The sequence below is a fragment of the Squalius cephalus genome (assembly GCF_949319135.1).
Source record: "Squalius cephalus genome assembly, chromosome: 7".
Taxonomy (NCBI): domain Eukaryota; kingdom Metazoa; phylum Chordata; class Actinopteri; order Cypriniformes; family Leuciscidae; genus Squalius; species Squalius cephalus.
Window position 1 is genome coordinate 42,055,927 of NC_137128.1, and position 21,992 is coordinate 42,077,918.

Below are 21,992 nucleotides of genomic sequence, written 5' to 3' on the forward strand. Positions count from 1 at the left end.
TGCTTTCGGGTACAGATTCACCACATGCATCGCATTTGCTTGTGGCCAGTGAGCATGGCTGTGGTTTCTGTTGTATTATTTTGTAAATTGTTGATCACCTCTCCTTTTGTCCATTTCTGTGGCCCGGATCGCGTCCTTCCATCCTGTTTTTACTACTCCTGCACCACAGTACGACAAAAACAGTTTCAAAAGAGGTCTCAGCTACTCCTTTGATTTAAGGTTCACGGTATTGTTTATAGCCCTGCTATATAAACTACACAACTGGTGTTCAGTGATTCAGATGAATGAATGATATTGTATTCTGTATGAAAGAGAAATGATATGGTTTTGTATCTCAGTTTTTAATGAACAAAAGGAAATCTGTATTCTTTTTGTGTGCCCGACATTACAAACCTCTCACGTCAAGGACCTGTAGCCTGCCCTTGGATTAAGAAAGAGAAGTATGGGAATTCTGTCAGTGTAATGTATTTTTAAATGTGTTGTTTTGACAATCCCCACCTCTAGGCCTTCGATGCATGCCTTCCTGTCAAGACAAGATTGTGTTTGTCTCATTCAGTCACCCTGTAAAGCAAATTCAATGTTTATTTTGTTTTTGTAGAAGAAATGTTTCTGCTCTGTGTGTTTCACACACAAAAAAGATTTATTCTCAGGGAGATAGCTGGTGTCTGTCTCACCAGTATCCTCTGCCGACTACACACACACACACTTTGCACCGAATAGGAGACCCGTATTCTTGATCACTGTGTCCTGTAGCTATATTTAAATATATATATATATTTTTGTGAATGTCAATCACAAAGTGTCAAAAACCTTTCCTCTTTCTGCTGATGTACTATTACAGGTTCTTTCAGTCTGAATTATTAGACACAGAATATGACTAAATGAAAAAAAGCAAATAAAAACTAAAGATGGATCTTATTCTTTAAAAAGAATTGTTGTCCCTTGTAATTTGTCTACTTCACTGAGTTATCAATTCATATATATATATATATATATATATATGCAATAGTTAAGATATTAAATACAGGGTGATATATAAATAGGGTGAATTCAGGTTGATTGGGACAATTTTCCCAAGTCTTCAAAAAGTGTATAAATATATAAACATTTTGTTTCAGGTTGTTACAGGTTTTTTTTTTTAAAAATGTGTAAATGTATGGATTTTTGTGAATTCATGCTGACTGCTGCTTTTAGTAAACACATGTAGGCCTATAACAAACTTATGGCCGGTTTCACAGACGAGGCTTAATTAAGTTCCAGATTAAAATGGATGTTTGAGCTGTTTTAAATGAAAGCAACTTGTCAATGTTTTGTCTCAAAAGATGTAGCCTACACCAGTATGTTTTTTTTTCTCTTCTAAGAAACGTTCATAAAAGCTACTTAAATGTCCTAATTGAATGAAGGCCTACTCATGGCTTAATCTGAGCCTTGTCTGTGAAACCGGTCCATAATGTATTAAGTGTGGTAAACATAAACATAAACTTTTCACAGACGAAAGTTAAACCCGGAAGTTGGAGAGTTTCTATTTCTGGCTCTGAGGTAGTTGTGCTTCCATAATAATTAATTTCTATTGCCAGAGATACAACAAAGTACATGTGCAGTAATATAAAACACGTAATAGTAATACATCACAAAATGAACTTAGAAGAAAGTCACATGTTTTTGTTTTGTTATTGTTTTTATGTTTCAGAAACGGTGCAATGCGAGCGATGGGAATCCTGACGTCGGCAACCAGTTGACAAATCAGAACTCTCTTATTATACGCGACGCGTGTATGGGATCGTTCTAGTTGCGTGCGTCGCGTCGCAGTGTGACGTGCACTCACTATAGGTTCAAACTCTGGCCGAGCAGGAAGAAGAAGTTGTGATTCGGTGAAAGTTTTTTTCACAGCTCCATACGCCTACAGTTTCATTTTTAAATATTGGGGGAATTAAATAACATCTATATTTGTCAAAGCGAAAGGATCCGACGCAAAGATGTCTGTTGCCGGACTGAAGAAACAGTTTTATAAAGCGAGTCAGGTGAGTGTTTCCACGTCAACTGGTGCACGAGCATACACTTACAGATACAACAGTAAACAAACAATAACGTTATACCGTAAGTTATAAAGAAACATTTGTGGTGTCTGTTCAACTTGTTTGAATTATTTCATTCGGGGTCTTCTCTGCTGTGGTGAAGTAAAAGTTAAAGCCTGGCTATAGTGAGCCCCCTACATAGACAGCATATTTGGCGATCACAAGTGCGTTTTGAACGCGTCTGGGTAGGCAGTAGCCTACATTTTGAGAGACACTTCGTGGGAATTTAGTTGTATGCGTGTGTGTGTGTGTGTGTGTGTGTGTGTGTGTGTGTGTGTATTCAGGTTGATTGGGACACTTTTCTCAAGTCATCAACAAGTGTATAATATATAAACATTTTGTTTCAGGTTGTTAATATATATAAAAATTATATATATATATATATATATATATATATATATATATATATATATATATATATATATATATATGAAGAGTTCAGATGCAAAAGCCTCTAAGTGCCATCTGAAATTTTCTTCTAGAATGGTAATTTCTATCAAGCTTGTATATTTAAGTTCAGTAATTTCACTTAAATGGCAATGAAAATTAATTATTAATTGTCATTTAAGTGAAATTACTGAACTTATATATACGAGCTTGATAAAAATGATCATTCTAGAAGAAAATTTCAGATGGCACTTAGAGGCTTTTGCATCTGAACTCTTCATATATATATATATATTTTTTTTTTTTTTATACGTTTTTTTTTATAAGTTTGTATTAGATTTCTGTATAAAATTTGAAACTTTTTGAAGTAGCCTAAATAGATTTGTCACCCAGTAGAAATGTTATAGCCATAGAAGCACTTTATGAATAAACCAAGCTCATATAATTCCAAATCAAGTTTATAAAGTTAGACCTTTAAATATTTTACTATATCTAGATTTTATAGTTAAGTATTCATATGACACAATCAAAGAGTTAACAGGTTGCTGACTGTTAATGCACAGGAAGGATCATAAAACATTGCAACACATGTTTTTTTGCATGGCCATGATAACATGTGGTTAACAGTTCAGATGAAACGAATATGCTGTGTATTTTGAGTTGGAAGCACGTGTAGGCTACTTTATTTAGCTGATGTGCACTAAGGAGCTGTCTGCAGGTGATGCATACAATGTTTATCAGTAATGTGTGGAGAAAACATATTTATCCTTTATACTGTATGAAAAAATGTCCAGGTCACAGTCAAGAGGAAAAGTATAAGAAGTTCTATTTTGCATAAACAAAATTAAGGGTTTTTACGACTATTGCAATGTTTTCAATGTGATTCGCATGATGATTATGCATATTTTACCCTCTAATTCTCTTTACTGTATAATGCAAAAAAAAAAAAAAAAAAAAAAACCTAATCATCATTACCATGATGCACCTTTTACTTTTTTTGTGTTTTACTGTATTACACTAAAAAAATACTGCAATATGATGATTTATACGGTATTCAAGAATAAATAATAGGCAGTAACAAATACTGCTATAATGTTTAAATGATTTTCAATATATCATTATATAATATCATAGATCCTTGTTTCTTTGCATTCCTGTTTCATTCCATTATTTCTTTGCCCACCATTTTCCCAAACATTTGCAATGTAAGTACCTCGTAGAAAGTTATGACTAAAGATGCAGTTGAATCAAATCACCTCAGTTATTTTCTATTCTGTGTTAATAATGCTGCTTTATTTCATTGTGTGATTGATAAAAAACCTTTTTCAGATACTTGTGAATCTAGTGGTTTAAGTCCACGCCAGGCAGATAAAGAAAGTGATTTTGAATGAGATTCTCAGATGATATCTCTTTTTTTTTGGCTGGATTAGTTTTTAATCCATGTACTCCAACACAGTCATGCATTTAATCAGAATGAAGCCTGTTTATAAAACACTTGCAATTTCAGACATTCGCTTGAAGTTTTTGGCCTCAGCCAGTCTAACATTCCTTCACCCTTTTTGTTCTAGCAAAACAAGTCTAGCGTGCACCTACATGTTGCAAATCAGGTGAAAGCATCTTAATGTCAGATGGGATGTCTTACAGTCACTGAGCCTTATTATTACAATAAACACTGAAAATGCTGAATTTCTTGATGTTCATACTTACTAAAGACTAAGTCATTAGTTAACTTTTTCCTTACTGGCTTGTGTCTGTCTTTACAGAAAGCACATTCCATCTTGATGTTATGTCACCGTTTGAAATTGATAAGAATGTAGTCTCAAAAGTTGAACAGATTTAACTTGACATGTTGTCTTAAAAGTAAAACTGCAAGATATGATGCACTGTAAACCCGAATAAGTAATGCAATTGAGGTAATCAATTACATAAAAAATTTGAGTTAAGAAATTCAAGGTTTAGGCAGAACTGGCAGATTTCTATTTTGTACTTAAACATTTTAATTGCTCTTAACTTGAAATATTTTAATTTAAATAATTAGCTTAAACTATAAGATAATTCATACATTTAACAAATTTATCATGTAATCTCAATTTAAATATTTTTAGAAGTGGAAACATATCTAGACATAACTAGCTAATTCAGTAAATGCTGATATATCTTGCTAATTGTTAAACACAGTGCTTTGATAGCGTTAACATAGCATGACAATATCTGAATGAGAATGGCAATATAGAACATTTAATACTTATCTGTTCCCAAACTAAGCTCATGCTCCACTCATTTTACCCCCCCCCCCCCCCCCCCCAACAGAAACTCTTCTAAATTAGCATAGCTAAACAAACATTAAACGCTATAAATCTTCCACTTAACATAATCTTGCACAAAACAACATTATATAACAATAACACTTAATTTTAGCATTTACTCTCCCTTTCGAGTGTCATGGCAAAGCATGCTGCGAATAGAAATCCCAGCCCATTTTCAGATAAATTTAAGTTTGTCTAAATTAAATGAAACAAGTTCATGAAACTCATAACGATGAATCAATTCTGATTACTTAAAACGTGTCAGTTTTGTGAACTCAAATGAAAAAGAAATTTCTAAATACTCATAAAATTTAATTTGATTGAACTAATTTGTTTAAGTTTACCTTACTCAAACCAATTAATTTTTAACCATTAGGGTTTACAGCTAGATGTCCATCAGTAGACAATTAAAAATATTGCAGACTGAATGCTAGTATGCTGTCCTTTGTTTGCAGATACCAATATTGCCAGTTGTCCCACTGTTAACGATTTATTCTAGCGGCAAAGACGTTATCACATCCTCCGCAGACAGCGATTTTAAACTGGTGGATTGAATAATCAATCTCAGATGTAAAAAATGAGCATTTTGGTGTGCAATAGAGATCACTGCACACAAACTATATTTGTGTGAAAGATTTATAAGAGGTGTGTGAACTGATGAATTCAGTGTTTAGTTTAGTTGTCAGACTGGATTCTTGTTCACAGTAAGTACAGAACCTGCCCACCAAGAGCAGGTGTTTTCTTTCAGTCTTTTCCCTCCCTCTCTCTTTACTTTCTTTATCACCTGCTCTTTTTTGTTCTAGGTGGCATTTACAGGGTTACAAGAGAAGTGTTTATTGCACCGACATCTCTTGTATTGTTATACTGGAGAGTTTTTAACTAAATTGTGTTTCCATGTGGGCTAAGTTGTGTAGGCCATTTCCTATTGTATTGTCTTGTGTAAAGCTGATGCCTGATGTTCCACGCTAGAAACCAAGTTGTCAGATTTGCTTTAGGGAAGAGATAATTATGCAAACCATATGACTTCCCTTTCATATCTAAGCATGCAGCATTATGAAAATGTTTTTAAACCTAAACCTTACAGTGGATTGAATATTGGCGTGTAAATTTAGGGTGTTTATTTTAAATTGTCAGTATCAATCTGATAAAGATGATGTGAGGAGAAGTACATTTTCCTGTTTAGATTTCGATCTAAACCTCTTTCGAAACCTTAAATGCTTGAAGTTAGTTTTACTGACAAATATAAATTGTGCTTGTATGTATGATTTTCTTCACAGAAGTATTTAATCTTTTTAAATGGATTAGTTGCACCAGATAAAGTGAAGGATAATCAATCAGCAATATTATCAGCAGTCATATATGTGTAACAGTATATGTTGATAACGTTGATTTATCATATCAGTTTATCAAGATTTGTCAAAAATGTTAGTATTGGTGCATAACTATGAAACCATATTGATGTGTATCACAAGTGTATCACCTCAGATTTGATTTCTTGACATGAATACAAGCACTTTAAGATGAGATTCATATGAAATGGATAGCTTTGTGCAACTGTATTTCACTCGTCATATTCTAGAAAAGTGATCTGTGTGATCAGTGTCTGTGTCCACACCTACATCTGAATTATATTAGGCCACTAGCGGATCAGAGCCAAACAATAGAGCCACTGTATGAAGGGCTGTCAATAAAACACGCATGCACACGTGTTCCTTCTCTCTGAAGACTGGGTGTGTGTTTTACAAACTGATATGCGCAATATTTGATCAGTATGAGAATGAGATTCAAAGAGCTGTGAACATTTGTACAGCAGAAGGGAGAGAAGTTTTGAATGTTTTACTGTAATGTTTCTAAACTAATTAACTCCCAGGGATGTGCGCAACAATTTAATTTAATATACGTTTGAATGGAAATGAACGGATAATCAAGCACTAAACAGTGACAATAATTCACAAATTAATGGTGATGACTAAAAGCTGGAATACACTACAAAACTTCTGGTGCTGTTCGGTCATTTTTAACAGAATGATTTTACGTGTTTTTAAATTTTTTTTTTTTATGTTCCATCGGAATGTCATGAAATTTGGTAAAAGTTTTGGCACTTGGTATGTGAAAAAAAAATGGAAATGAATGGGAGATGATTTTCCTGATTTTGATTTTGTGGAAACGTTTGGTACTGCGCCCAAACAAAATCTTACTGAAAGCTCATGTTTTGAGATCTCAACCTCAAATTTGGAGCACAACTTGTTTTGATTCCCGGCCGCTCCTCCCCGGACATGCACGTGCCCCACACTTTGGAAACCCCTGATCTAGACATATCTAGACTGACAGTCAGGCAAAAAATATGCACAGAAGGAATGTAATGTATTCCAGCCTTAAGACTTTTTTTTTAGGGTAGGCCTAACTCTTAGCTTGGATTGCCACCCAGGCTGTGCTGTTTGGTTTTGTTTGAATTTTTTTTTCCTTTGGGATGATGTCAGTTCACAAAACGCTTCCTGTTTACTGGAATACAATACACCACACATACTTTCTGTGTTTGTGTTTGGAGAGTTCAGCTCATTGAGGAGGAGTGCTTTTGTGTGAAACAAGCGTTTGTGCCGCCCATGCAGGAAGTATCATCGACGAACAACAGGAATGGCTCAGATGGGGAACTCCACAGGGGCCCTTAGAGTCCATTCCTGAAGTTCTTTCCTTCCCTTTTCTTTTCTCTCTTCCACACACAAGTGTTATTAGAAGTGTTTGCTAAGGCTGAGGAGGGTGTGCTATTACTATGTCTTTAAATGATTGGACTTTCACCTTGTGGTCACTAAAACTGAGCCACTTTATTTGAGCTTTTACTTAGATGGATATTATTAGATGGATATACTATACATTAGATGATTATAATAATTCGATGGATATACAATATAGTGCAGAGGGATGAGAAATTAATTGGAAAAGAGCAGGAATGGAATTGGGAAACATTGCACAGACTCAAACCTGTAATGCCCGCATGAGCACCAAAGCACATGAGCATGTGCTTTAAAGACATTTTATAGAGTTTGTGACAAAGTTCACAAACAAGGTTCTTATGTGAACACGCAAAGGCAACCATTTAAGTTCCTTACATGCCAAACATCATTGCTCTTTCTTGCTCGTTCTGTAACGTGAACTGAATGTGCAGCAGGTATTTAGATGTAAGATCTAAGAGCTGATCTCTTTGTCTTTATATTTGCACACCAATGAATGCTTCTTGTATTAGAATACTTTATCATACAATCTCATAAATGTGTTTTGTTGCTCATGCATGTTTTCTGAAGGATCATATTCTCTATTAGCCCAATACCAAAATAAAGTTTTTATCAAAAATGCTAAATGTTTTCTGTAATTGTTAGGGCTAGGGGATATAAAATATCATTAGTTTGGTAAAAAAAAATGTAAAGTCCTTGTACCGATGTGTTTTAGATGGTGAGTGAGAAGGTGGGAGGTGCAGAAGGAACCAAACTGGATGAGGACTTCAAAGACCTTGAGAAGGTAACACATTTTTAACATTCACATTGTGATAGCAATGTTCAAGTTCTCTTAAATATGATCAAGACTTCCTTCTTCCTACTTACTGAACACTATTGTAATAAATTCAACAATAAAATTGGCCAGAAACACCCTCTACACAAATAATCAGGTGCAATTCGCTGGCACACAAAACTTCTGGGGCCTCATGTATAAAACTTTCTGTAGATTTCATCCTAAAAGTATGCATACACACAAAAATTGTACATGCATCTCCACTCCATATCCTTGAAATAAGCATATATGGAGCTTACAATGCCTAGATTTACTATGCATAACGTCATCTGCATATCATTTCCATATGCATATTCCCATCCACGTGATACCATTTTTAACAGTACAAGACATTAGGAAAATATGAGATATGGACTCTAAATGCCATTTGTGTAGACATAATATCAGAGTCAAGTCTGATCATTGTTCTCGCAAGAAATATTTTATCAGAACATGAGTTCTGCGATTTAGTTTAAAGAGGAATTATGATGCGCCTAGACATTAAACGTTTAGGGGCAGAATTACTAAACAGCAAATTAGCATGAGAGGTCAATTTAAATAAAAAAAGCAACAAGGGGAGTGGAAAGTTAAAGCAGTGCAAATTAGCATCTGGTTTAAAATGGGCTTTTTTGGCTGGAAAATAAGGGCGCAAACACCTGTAAATTGACGAGTGCAGACCTTAGTAAATTACCTTGCATGATTCATTTAAATATTCTCCTCCCATAAATGTTGCGTCTGAAAGGGAAACTCCTACAAATGCATATGCAATAAAGTCAGCCCTGTCCACACATTTTCTGTGCTAATTTTTCACTGTGTTTCTTTATTAAATCCTGACCCTAACCCTAACCCTACACAACATTTATACATCAGGACCTGGAACTAAATTTTTTTTTACATTTGTAACTATCTATGTTATCTTCCTATCTATGATAAATAAAACACAGAGGTTTTATCATTTTATGTTTTATGATGGTGGCTTTCAAATATAATGTTAAATTCACATTATTATTGCCCATTTTATCCTCAGAAATTGTGAGTTTTTTGTTAAATGTTGACAGTACTGGCTTTAATAGTACTTGGCATTAGACTGAAACGAAAAAAGTGGTTAATGCCATTTCCGCCCACAGGAATGTGTAACGTCTTCATCATTTCCGTCAGTAATGAATAACCAAAAGATCCTTCACCTAGAGACGTGGCCCCATCTCAAAATGCCAAATTTACAGCTCATAACTCAAATTTTTACTGAGGAATTCCTGTAAGAGCTTTAACAAAAACACAAGCTTCACATTTCTGCTTTGAAGTGCGTCATTTGCATGATTTTTTGTGGTAAACCACAGCAGACCACAAATGCAGTCTGTCAAGCTCACACTGTAAAGTACACGGAATGCCTCGGTATCAGTCAGCTTTCTGAATGTTTCAGTAGGTGTGACCGCTGCTGATTGTTTCAAGTCCGTCTCACTTCTTTGTCCGTGAGTGCTGTCGGTGTGTGGTCTCTGTTGACAGTGTGACGTAAAGACACACACCTGTACTCTGACTTTTGTGCTTCACAGAGGGCTGACATCACCAGTAAAGCCATATCAGAAGTGCTCTGCAAAACTACTGAATACCTGCAGCCCAACCCAGGTGAGAAATGGACAAAATATTCCCCATGTGCTGAATTCAAAGTCAAATACAATATACAGTTTTCACATGTTAAGTGTTTTTGTCATGTTTTTGACATGTTTTTGCACATTCTGTATCTAAACATTCTTAAAGTGCCCCTATTATGCTATTTTAAAGGTTCTTCATTTTGTTTTGGAGGTCTCCTACAATAGGTTTACATGCATTCAAGGCCAAAATACTATGCGGAAGTCTTTCTTGTCGAGAAACCTGACGCACATACAAATTCTCCTCCCCCCCTTCACATCGGTCACAATCATTTTAATTTATGCTTTTCCTTTGCAGTTTAAATGAATCATAAATCATGCATATTTCAATGGGGCATCTTGCTTTATTATTATTATTTATGAATTTCGTAAATAATCAAACTTCACCAGCATAAGGGGCGCAGCTGATGAGGCTGTGAAGTGGCTCTCGAGTGATCAAGAATATTCCGATGTACAAATAAGATTTCCTTCGATTCCTCTGCCCTCATTTTCTTTCCTTGGAGCTGAGACGCGAGGAAAGGAAGTGAGGGAAGGAAACAAGGATGCACAAATAAGAAATGAGAAGCACCCAATGACACGAAAAGTAACGATGGCATCGGTTTTAGCGTATCAATTCCAGCGTGAATCCTCATCCTGTTGAAGTGCAACAAAGTGGATTTGCAGTGCTATAAACAGTGTCTTTTTGACATGTCGACAACAAACTCTTCAAACTCCAAACTCTTCCAGTCTCAACTACAGTGTTTTAGGCCAGGTCAAAGTAGACTTTGTTCACTGGCAGCCAATGAAGACCATAGGCTGGCATTATGCAAATGTGTTACATTGTTACAATGGAATTGCTGATGACTCGTTTTTTTGAGTCGATTCTTTCTTTTAGGAGACAATAACTTTATCGTACACTTTGCAGACCTTTTACATTCACAAATAGCTATATTATATGCTGCATGAAAGGTAATGTTCAAAAAAAGCATAATAGTGGCACTCTCATTTTACATTTACTTGAGAAGCAAAACGACAAAATATATAAAGACTTAAGTGACTTAAAAATTAAACTTGTTTTCCCTTTGAATTAAGTATATATTTTTTTACCCCACTGACAGATGTTTTTTCTTGTTTTAAGTATAAATTAAGTATATTTTTTTGAAAAAACAAGACATATAGTATCTTGTGTCATTTGGTCAAGTACACTTCATCAACCCTTTTCAAACTATAATTGTCAACGACCTGAAAGACATACAGGAGGAAAACTGCAATCAATTGCTCTTTAAAATCAAATCAAAGTTTATTGATTTAATTAAGGTACATTTACTTGAGAAACAAAATGTCTGAAAAAACAGGTATTTCTGATATTCGGAAAAAGTTTATTCTTAAAACAAGAAAAAAAAATCTGCCATTAGTAGGGTAAGGAAAATATATTTCACAAGCTTTTTTTTTATCACTCAAGTTTTTTTTTTTTTTTTTTTAATAAGACTTTATATCTGGTCATTTTACTTCTCATGTAAATTTAAGAATATTTAAATATTATTTGTGGAAAAAGACAAAAAGACAAAGTTAAATTTTTTATTTATTTTTTGCAGTGTATGCTTCTTTGTATTCATAAGCCTGCTTGTCTCTCTGTCTTGTACCTCAGCATCGAGAGCGAGACTGACCATGGTGAACACCGTGTCTAAGATGCGTGGACAGGTGAAGAGCCCAGGTTATCCACAGGCAGAGGGCCTTCTGGGAGAGTGTATGCTCAAATACGGCCGAGACTTGGGAGAGGACACCAACTTTGGTAAGAGGAATGTTCTTTCTCAAAAGCATTTACAAAAAAAACTGTAATGGGAAACTGTACAGCATGTTTCATTCGTATTATTTGCCCCAGGTATGAATTATTATTTTTACAGTAAAATGTACCATCAGACAAAAAAATAATAATCACACAGCGAAACATGAAACAAAAATCTATTTAGATTCTCAGCATCTCATTATTAGAGACCTCGTGAGTGTCTGTGTTTAAGCATATTGTATTGCTCTTTGTTTATTCAGTTGTTTTTGTTCATGTTCTACACCCGATCTATAGGTGGTGCTTTAGTGGAGATGGGAGAGGCCATGAAGAGACTGGCAGAAGTGAAAGACTCTCTAGACATTGACGTCAAACAGAACTTCATCGACCCTTTCCAAACTATAGTCGACAAGGACCTTAAAGACATACAGGTGGAAAACTGCAATCAATTTGCTCTCTGAAATCAAATCAGAGTTTATTGATTAAATCTATAATTCATAAGTCATTGGCTAAAGGGCTTGTGTCGGATTGTAATTAATCTTTTTATTAAAAATGCATATTATTATGAAAAATAACTGACAATTTTATAAAAAGTTCATAACAATAATAATAATTGAATGTATTATTTATTCATATGTAGAATTTTGGGATAAGAAAGACAATAATATGATTCAAAGGGCACTTTTTATCATTTATAATTTTTTCCCTATATGTTAAGTCTTAGTTAGTTAAGGATAAGGTTTCTTCAGTTCAAAAAGCCTTACTTTAGTTTTCATGGTCATTTTCCACCCTTGTTGACCCATTGTTTTTACTCTACATTTAAGACATGTAAATTACCTCTGTTATGATTGGCTAACCTCTGCATACTTTTGTATCACTAGCATTTTTCAGAAATGATCAGTGTAAATTTAGCTTTTAAAACCTGTAGTTCTGTTAATAATAATAATATGCTCTGGTTTTACTTCAGCATCACCTGAAGAAACTGGAGGGCCGTCGACTGGATTATGACTACAAGAAGAAGCGTCAGGGGAAGATTCCGGATGAGGAGCTTAGGGCGGCGGTGGAGAAGTTCGAAGAGTCCAAAGATATAGCTGGAACCAGCATGCAGAACCTTCTGGATACTGACGTAAGCTCACTTCACCCTATTAGAGTCTCTGAACTCTTCGTTTTAAGGTGCAGAATGGTATATATGGACCTTGCACTGTGATGACAATCTTGACACTTAGTAATGTATGTGGTTTATTTTTAGCTGTCTTTAAAGGTGCTGTATGTAATTTTGCCTGTACTAAAGCATAAAAATACCATCATATGTTTGCTGAGATTTAGGAAACATGCTAAGTTCAAATACTCGTTTCTCTAAAAAACAATACTACAGCCAGCCCAGTTATTCTACTTTGACATGTGCGTTCTGTGTCAAAATGTCTGTTTTTGTTTTGATCTGTTTGATCCCGTCTACTGCCAATTTACCCAATAGTATTTCAACACCCTGGGTTGCCAGTTGGTGGAAAAAGCACAGCATTGCCATGGAAAGCAATAAAAACATAGCAAACGTATACATTAGCTGATTAACTTATAGTGTACGGCTTGTTGCTTTCCATTGTCAATTGTCCTCAATCTGGCAACCCACAACGTCCTCAGATATTTTGAATTTGGACTGCAGTAGCCATTTCAGCTGCTAGCTGTCAATATTACATACTGTGTATTTTATGGTGATCAGTCACAAATCAGTTTAGTAAAATGTGCCTGCCATAACAAAACAGCAATGTAAATATTGAGGTACTAATGTGTTGGAATTTGAAATGTTATCTTTCCGTTTTGGAAAACCTTAAAAATGTTCAAAAATAAAATAAAAAAAAAGGAAGACAGTAGTTTCAGTTTTACCATCCAAAAACATAAGGGTAGCACTTTATTTTACAGTCCTGTTCCCTATGTACATACTATGTACATATAATAGTAATTGCAATAACTGTGTAATAACTAGGTATTAACCCTGAACCTACCCTTAACCCATGTAGTTACCTTATATTACCCAGTACTTTCTTAGGTAAGTACACTGTAAGTACATGTAAGTGCACGTACTGTAAAATAAAGTGCAACCAACATAAGTTTTAAAGTAATGGCACATCTCTCCTAATAAGCCGCACGATTTGAGGAATCATTCATAGCAGTGCAGGACGGGTTTCATGCTGAAATAAAATTTCACTAATCCCGAGTGATGCTTGCCTTAGAAAATACTACTAAAAATCAAATGATCCCCTATTGGAAAGCTTTTATAGTCCAGTACCATCCAGTGTCATATCGTTGTAATGTTGCTACAGTGATCCACATCAATGAGTGCTGGATATTTTCCACACAGTCTGCTGAGCCAACACATTTATCAGTCTGTTTTTATCGACACTGGACTGCAGCCCAGAGAAAACTTCGGGATATTTCTGATTCTTTGCCACATCGATCTTAAGCACGGGCCTGTAATTAAACAGTTATTGATGTCAGCTAACAAAAAGTTTCTCAGTGTGCCATGCGAGTGCCATCCAAATACAATAGTACATGAATATACAGTCATGCAGTCCAATGATATTTGACATTTTAATATGATATTTTTTTCTTTAAGACTGGTCATAAATTTAAGTCAGTTACAAAAAAAGTTGATCAGACAAGTCCTCAAGACACAGTCTTAACTTAACGGCTATGATTATTCAACTGGCCCAGATGTATGACATTAAACTGATGTATGAGTCAATTAGGTCATCATAGGATTGTTCACCGTCACATCTTCATTTCATAACACTCAATTCTATGATTTGATTTGCATATAAAGCTCTTTCCAGGTGTTTCCATGTGCATATTATGATTTTATTTCTTGTATCACAATACTTAATTGAGTGACGCAAGTTTAGTTTTAACATTAATTTTAATTGAGTGAAGCACGCTGTGAAATGCCACAGGAATGTAGTGTCCCGATTGTTTTTTCATAAAAAATCCATGCTAAAAACAAGAAAAAAAAATTTGTTTACCAATGCTGTAAAGAAAAATAAACTTGGTAATTGAGATACATTACCTGAAAACCTCTTTATCACATGTAATTTTGCTTCTGAAGAAATTTAATTTAGTTTCAAGGATGTTTAGATATTTATAGAAGACAAAAATACTGATTGTTTTTTTATTTAGCTTACAGATTGCAGCTCTTTTTTCTAAAGCAATAACATCTTTTCATGCTTTGAATGTGTGTCTGTGTGTTTGTAGGTGGAGCAGGTGAGTCAGCTCGCAGCTCTGGTCGAGTCTCAGCTGCAGTTTCACAAACAGTCTATGGAGGTCCTGGAGGAGCTGGCAGGGAGGATGAGAGAAAGGTTAGAGATGAACATCCATCATTCCACCGGAGTATCTTTCTTCATGACATAAATTAAAATTCCTTCCAAACCCATTTGATATGTACCATGTACCCATTTGACCCAAGTGTTTCAGTCCCTGGCCCTGATACATGGTCTACCTGGTTGCAACCTGTGTGTGTTTGTGTTTGCATGAATTTATGTTCATGTTTGCTTGTGTTCTGTAGAGTAAACAAGGCCCAGTCTCAGCCGCGCCAGAAACGGATGCCTGTGTCCAGACCCAGTTTTGATTATCCAGAAGACTCTAACGGAGGCTGGAATTCGTCCGCTGCGTCGTCCTCGTACCCATCCTCAGGTGAGCTTGTCCTGTTCATTTACATAAGGCTTCATAAAAACATGATTCAACACACAGCCAATGTGCTTTCACACATGCAGCCTTTACTGTAAATTTAACTGCATTTTTGAGGTGGACTAGATTTGATTTAAACTTGATTTCTTCAGGGAGTCACAATCTGAATGATAATAATGGTTGAAATGAAACACGGAAAGCCATTATGTGAGAAAAAGAAAGACCTACCTTCAGGAAAAGTTAATCATGCAATTTCCTATATCAAAGTGGCTTTTGCTCACACATAGAGCTTTTGAAAAATCTTCCGAAAATCATTTTAACCAAGACCGATGGCTCATTGAAATCAGTCTAATTGATTAAATTCATCCATTCATGTAACCAAAAGCTCCACATACTGCACAAGATGGAACACTACATGCTGTACAGAGGCCGCGTAATACTTCGTATTTAAAAATGTTGGCTGTCCAAAACCTACACCAGCCTGGCTGCCCAGACAGTCAATAACTAGCTTTTGTGTATAATGGAACCTTCTAAGGAAACAGACTGTCTGAGGTTTCAAGCTGCCTACCAAGGCACTATAAAGTCATGTCTCAAGAAAACATTTAAATGAGATTTAGTCATAGCCAAGCAAATATTTATTGACTACAATGCTTATTTCTCATAGAAATTGAGTCATATGCTGAAAAAAATAATGAAAACTACTTTAAATTGCTCAATCAGACACCTCATTATAGTATTTATTAATATTTTGAATGATATTTTCTGCTTTAATTTTAATTTGAGTTTTAGTAATTTTGTTATGTGCTTTTGTAATTTTTTTGTTTTGTTTTAATATTTCTATTTAGATTTAATTTATTTGTATTTCAGTTTTAGTAATTGTAGTACTTCAACTTATTTATTTCAGTTAGTTGCCAAATCGACATTTCTATTGTTTGAGTATTTTAAGTTTAGGATTTTATTTTGTATTTATTTTTATTTCAGTTTTAGTAATTGTAGTACTTCAACTTATTCATTTCTAATAATTATAATATAATTTTTAGATTTTCATCATATATTTTTTATTTTAATTCGGCTTTATTTCAATAACTAAAAACGATTTTTGTTTTGGCTAACAACAACACTGGAATTGTGGGATACAGTATTTCTCTCAGTGCTCTGTTGTATACAGCATATTTTAGCAAATGTCACAATGTGCAGAAGGTCATCTAGGAATAAAATCACAGTCATCATGCTTTGTGTTCGTGTGGATGGATGTGAGCATTTGATGCCTGTGCCAGTTGGTTTTCTGTGTGTGTGTGTGTGTGTGTAGCCACGCAGAGACTGACTATTGTTTTTCTTTTACGTCAGCGGCCCCCTCCTTTAACAGGACATCTTCACGCCAAAAACGTAATTGTGAGTCACACGCAAGCACACACTTGACATGGTGAAGGGCTTTTATTCTATGCCAGACTTTTCCCAGCCTCAATTCCTATTGAAAACGAGCGGTGTGTCACCCTCCTGCTAAATACACTCCCACATATAACAAACCCGTGATGAGCACAGACAGTTCACTCATGTAAATGAGATTTGTGACACATTTTTTTTCCCTTCATCAAAAGCGTGATCAATCTGCCACATGTTGAATTATCCAACGGGGAGCTTTTTAGCTCAAGAATGAGTTATTTCTTAAAACTTGCATCAACAGTTTTTGAACATCTCACACATACACAAACAAGCTGTTTAAACATAGTGATCTGCCTCACTGTCTGCTGTCTACATAGGGTTTCTTCTAAAGCAGCATCCAAACCTAAATGGAACTTATAAGTGATTGATTTGTAATGCACTACATAGGCAGCACACGCGCCTCAATTCGCTGTGATTCCAACAGAGTTTGGCATAATGTGTAATGAGTGTATTCTTGCGTGCGGTGGGTTTGGATTGCTTGAGAACTACTATTGATCCTTTTGTGGCCTGGAGGTGGCAGAACTGTCCTTTTTCTTTGATAAATCTATCTATTTATTTCACTTTCTTGAGGCACACCTTCACATGAAAGTTGTTGTGCATGTGCCTAAAATGCTAAATATGTTGGTGTATGTCAGTTTTCATTAAAAAGTTTTTATTTCTTTTTTATTAGCACTTTCCACAAGTTGTGTACAAATTGCTGTCTCTCTCTATTTTCTTCTTTGATAAAGATCCAATCCCTGGTTTGTTGAAGAGAGAACTATTATTTATGTTAGATAACCTTTTAACTAACATAACATTACCAGTTTGGAAAGAAGCTAGTTTAAAACAAGCCATTTTTACAGACATTTTAGTGTTGACTGCATTAGTCAAGCATTCAACTCTAATGCCTAGATTAGTGTAAGAAAAATCAAGCAAAAACATTCTATAATTAATAGGAAATATAGGTTTATTAATAATTACAAACCAAGAATTCAACCTTGATACCATTTTAGTTTTTTTATTATATTTATTAGCATTTATAATTTATATATAATTATTATATATTTATAAATATTATTAATGTTGTGTATGTATATATACACTGTGTGTGCAGATAGATGGATAGATAGATAGATAGATAGATAGATAGATAGATAGATAGATAGATAGATAGATAGATAGATAGATAGATAGATAGACAGACTTTTTTATTAATTGTATTATTTTTATAAATGATTCATATTTTATTACAATCTTTTATTATTATTATTATTATTATTATTAACCTAGAATTTCATTATTATGGATATTCTGTTGTTAAGATTACATGATGTTTACTGCTTGAATTAAGAAAATGATTAATTTATTGTTTATTATTTATTTATATTTATCTATTATTTAACCTTTTATTTAACGTAGAATTAAGATTACTTAATGTTTATTGCTAGAATTGTTAGATTTAACAATGCACAAAGCTGTGTTTTAAAAATATTATGTAACGGGTGCAAAACTTAATAAAATAAAGAGTTTTGCTAATAATTTATTTTAAAAAATAGCATTCATTTTATTTATTTTAATTTTTTTTAAATCCCTAATTTGTACCGTACACTCTCATAAATAGCAGTTCTTACCACTACATCTGTTCTTACAAAAATCAGTCCACTGTTTGTTTTTTCTCTGTAAATGTTTTAATCTTTCCATTGACTTTTCCTCTTTTTTTTTTTTTTTCCCTCTCTGTGTATCTCCACCTTTTATCCTCTCTGTGGTCTCCATAGCGACAGATCAGCCGTGCTGCAAGGCTCTGTACGACTTTGATCCTGAGAACGAAGGAGAGCTTGGCTTCAACGAGGGCGACGTCATCACGCTGACCAATCAGATCGACGAGAACTGGTACGAGGGAAGCCTGCGCGGACAGGCGGGACTGTTCCCCTGTAACTACGTGGAGGTGATGGTGCCCCTGCGGCACTGATCACACACACTCACACACACACACATACAACAGCACGAGAAAGTGCAATATCAGGTACAGACAGACAGGGAAAAAAAGGGGAAATTTTGTGACTTGTATTTCACTGTGAGCACTTTGACCTCCTGAAAGAGTTACTGTATGTGTCTGGGTATTTGTTACTTAGGGTTGAGGTCCAGCTTTGTAATTCATCTTAGTATAACACTACCATTCCCTAAAGTACAATAAACATCATTGAGAAGTATGTTAAAGATAAATCCGTTTTGGGAGTGTTCATTCTAGAGTCAAATGGATATTATTTTCATATCAGTTTCCTATAATGATGTTACTTGCTTACAAATGCACTCAGCTGCATCTTTACTGTATAAGAAATGTCTCTTGTTGGTAATCACTGACCTCTAGTGGCCACGAATGAGCTGCCGGTCAATCAGGGAACAGCTCTTTCTGACCGGTGAAAAGCTCAGCTATAAGAATAGAACTTATTTTATACTTCATAATGCAATTGTTATGGTCATGGTAATTTGTTTGATTCACATGAAAGATGAACTAACCCTTTCCCATTGGCTTTAGTTGTACTGGGTTTATTTTATTTATCTTAAAGGGATAGTACACCCAAAAAATTAAAAGTTGTTCCAAACCTGTGAATTTCTTTCATCTGCTATGATACAAAATACTATGGAATCAATGAGGCCCATCAAATTATGGGTTTCCGACATTCTTCAAAATATCTTATTTTGTGTTCAGCAGGAGAAAGAAACTCATACAGGTTTGAAACAACATGAGGGTGAGCAAATGATGATAGAATTTTCAATTTTGGGTGAACTATCCCTTTAAATACGGAGTTCATTTGAGATGTGCATTAATGAGTTTAATGTTATGTTATGTTCATGCTAAACAAAAAGAGGTCATTAGTAAATTCAGAAAAACCAAACTGTCTATGCATGAGCATTAACAGAGGTAGATTCAGCTAAAAATAGAAATGAAGTTTCACCCTCACCCTCCAAACACATTCAGTTTCATTATATTGAAAAGTCATGAGGTTTTGGAAGGACATGAGGGTGAGTAATTAATTATAGAAAACTTTTCCTATAAATCCTCACTTCCTGCTTCCAAATTCTATTTTTAAACGAGTATGTAAATGAGGTAAATCCAGCTGTTTGATGAACCAGAAGTACTGGTTTGTGCTTATGTAGACAACAATCACTTTTTGCTTTTTATTGCTTTTCTTTTCTTCTTTTTACACATGATTCCACCTCCTAATCTTTTCTATGGAAAAAGGAACCTTTACAAATCATCTTCCGCACTGTACTGGTGTTACCGCACAACTAAACCTCGTAGCGTTAGTGCTGTGGTTTATGAAATCCCTCTGATTACAGATATTACAGCTCCACGGGGATGACGGGTTCTTGAAAAAGGAAATGAATTGTGTGAAGCACTTTTTGTGATTCTGTTTTTAAGCCCAGATTGTTTGTCTTCTGGGTTTATACAGCTTTAATTTCATTTCCCTTTCTCGAAGAGGGAATTCAGAAGTTCCCTCTAGCTAACCCTGGTTCAGTTTCTGTCTCTCAGGGAAAGGTATGTTTGCTTTAGGCCTACCGTACAGCTGAACTCATAAGGGACTTGTTCATATTATTCTACATGCACAGAGCAAATTTCTCGGTAAAAACATTCTTGCACAAAGTGTTGACTTAAGAATGGATTTATAAACAGTTTTGCTCGCGAGTGTTAATGTCGGCGTGGATAAACTGTACCAAGCAAATGTTTACATAACGTATCTTTGTATTTAAAGTCTTTGTGGATTTTATGTTAGTCTTTTCATTACAATAATGATATTATTAAACCGTTTGTAGAATACTTTATGATTTTGAAGATATAGTCTATAATCACTGCAAATGTCAAGTCGTAGTTAGACGGCTACGGAGGCCTTAAAGGGACATGGTGGTGGAAAAAATAGATTTCCCTCGCAAAACTTGTGCATTCCCCCAAGACACAGCGATCACAGTCTCTCTGAGGAATGCAAAACCTTCGCGAGAGAGCGCAAAAGCATTGACGTATGATCTTTCCTCCCATCTCGTATCATTTTCCATCACCATGTCCCTTCAGGGCCTCTGTAGAACAAATGCAATTAAATACCTCCACTTTATGTAAAGGACATTCTTAGGATGACAATGATGCTCAGTAGAGTTTTAGATTGTATCTTTCAACAACATGCCAAATGGAGAGACTGGACCGGTTTAGATTATCCAGCATTTTCAGGGCATATTCTTATTGATCATATTTTAGATTTCTTTTTAACCCCAAACGGTCGCTGGAATCACGACGAGAGGGCCTGTAAACTGGAGTCTGTGTCCATTGAAAACTGATTCCAGATCTGTCCAGAGTTACTGTAGTAAATCAGAACTGATTCAGAGCATTGTTTTGCATCATAATGCAGTAATATGTCAATGCGTGAACGTACCACCGTGTGTTCAGAAAGAAATAGAAGGCAAAAAAAATGATTTGAGCTGCTAAAGATCCCGTCAGCACCTCTTTCTCTTTTACATGTGTGATTACATTTGAATTAGTCAGCGAATCTGATTTCATGCAAGTCAGGTAACCCCGAAACAATTATTGTGACCATCTTTTGTAAAGTCCTGAATAAACACATTACTTTGCGTCTTTGTGTCTGGGGTGAGAGATTCTAGATTTGTATCAGGTTCAGTCTTGCTCTTAGTTAACCCTATATTAGCTTGCACGTTTCTCAACGCTGCTTCCTACTCAGCATATTACATGCTTTCTGATGTTGCTCACACTACATTTAAAAGTAATATTGTATTATGGGTAGCATGTATTATATGTAATGGAAAACCTTGCTTGTGCCTCTTATTGTCCCTGGTAAACATCGTTAGGCCTCAAGTTTTGCGAGAGTCATGTGTTTGAGAAAGTGTTTCAGAAAGAATGCTTCTTTGAATCAGTATTTCCTGCGTAATCCATTTGTGATTTTATGTTTTGTTGTAAAAATGTGCAGGGAACATTGTATATTTTTCATTTTAAATAAAGGTGGAAACTATAGCTGTCTGTGTTTTCTTTAGGTCAGTAAAAACAGTAATATTGTCTAATGTTATTACATTTTAAAATAACCATTTTCTATTTGAATATATTTATAAATGTAATTTATTCCTGTGATTAAAGCTGAATATTCAGCATCATTACTCCAGTCTTCAGTGTGAC

General features: G+C 35.0%; 1 protein-coding gene across 5 annotated transcripts; it reads left to right on the plus strand.

The window, feature by feature from the left end:
• Positions 1–1,795: 1,795 nt before the first annotated feature.
• Positions 1,796–21,183, plus strand: sh3gl1a (SH3-domain GRB2-like 1a). 5 transcript variants are annotated; one of them, XR_013821923.1, is made up of 11 exons: positions 1,797–2,021; positions 8,213–8,281; positions 9,862–9,934; positions 11,585–11,728; positions 12,017–12,150; positions 12,687–12,845; positions 14,963–15,066; positions 15,273–15,400; positions 16,742–16,786; positions 18,592–19,166; positions 20,886–21,183. XR_013821923.1 is itself a non-coding variant. In XM_079877685.1 (10 exons), the coding sequence occupies exons 1-10, from the start codon at positions 1,977–1,979 to the stop codon at positions 18,783–18,785; spliced, it is 1,095 nt and encodes a 364-aa protein (XP_079733811.1). In that variant the 5' UTR covers positions 1,797–1,976; the 3' UTR covers positions 18,786–21,183. The 5 variants fall into 5 exon arrangements, 2 of the variants coding, with proteins under 2 accessions (XP_079733812.1, XP_079733811.1); XR_013821924.1 differs by having other exon boundaries at positions 18,592–19,001; XR_013821922.1 differs by lacking the exon at positions 16,742–16,786 and having other exon boundaries at positions 1,796–2,021.
• The last annotated feature ends 809 nt before the right edge of the window (positions 21,184–21,992 follow it).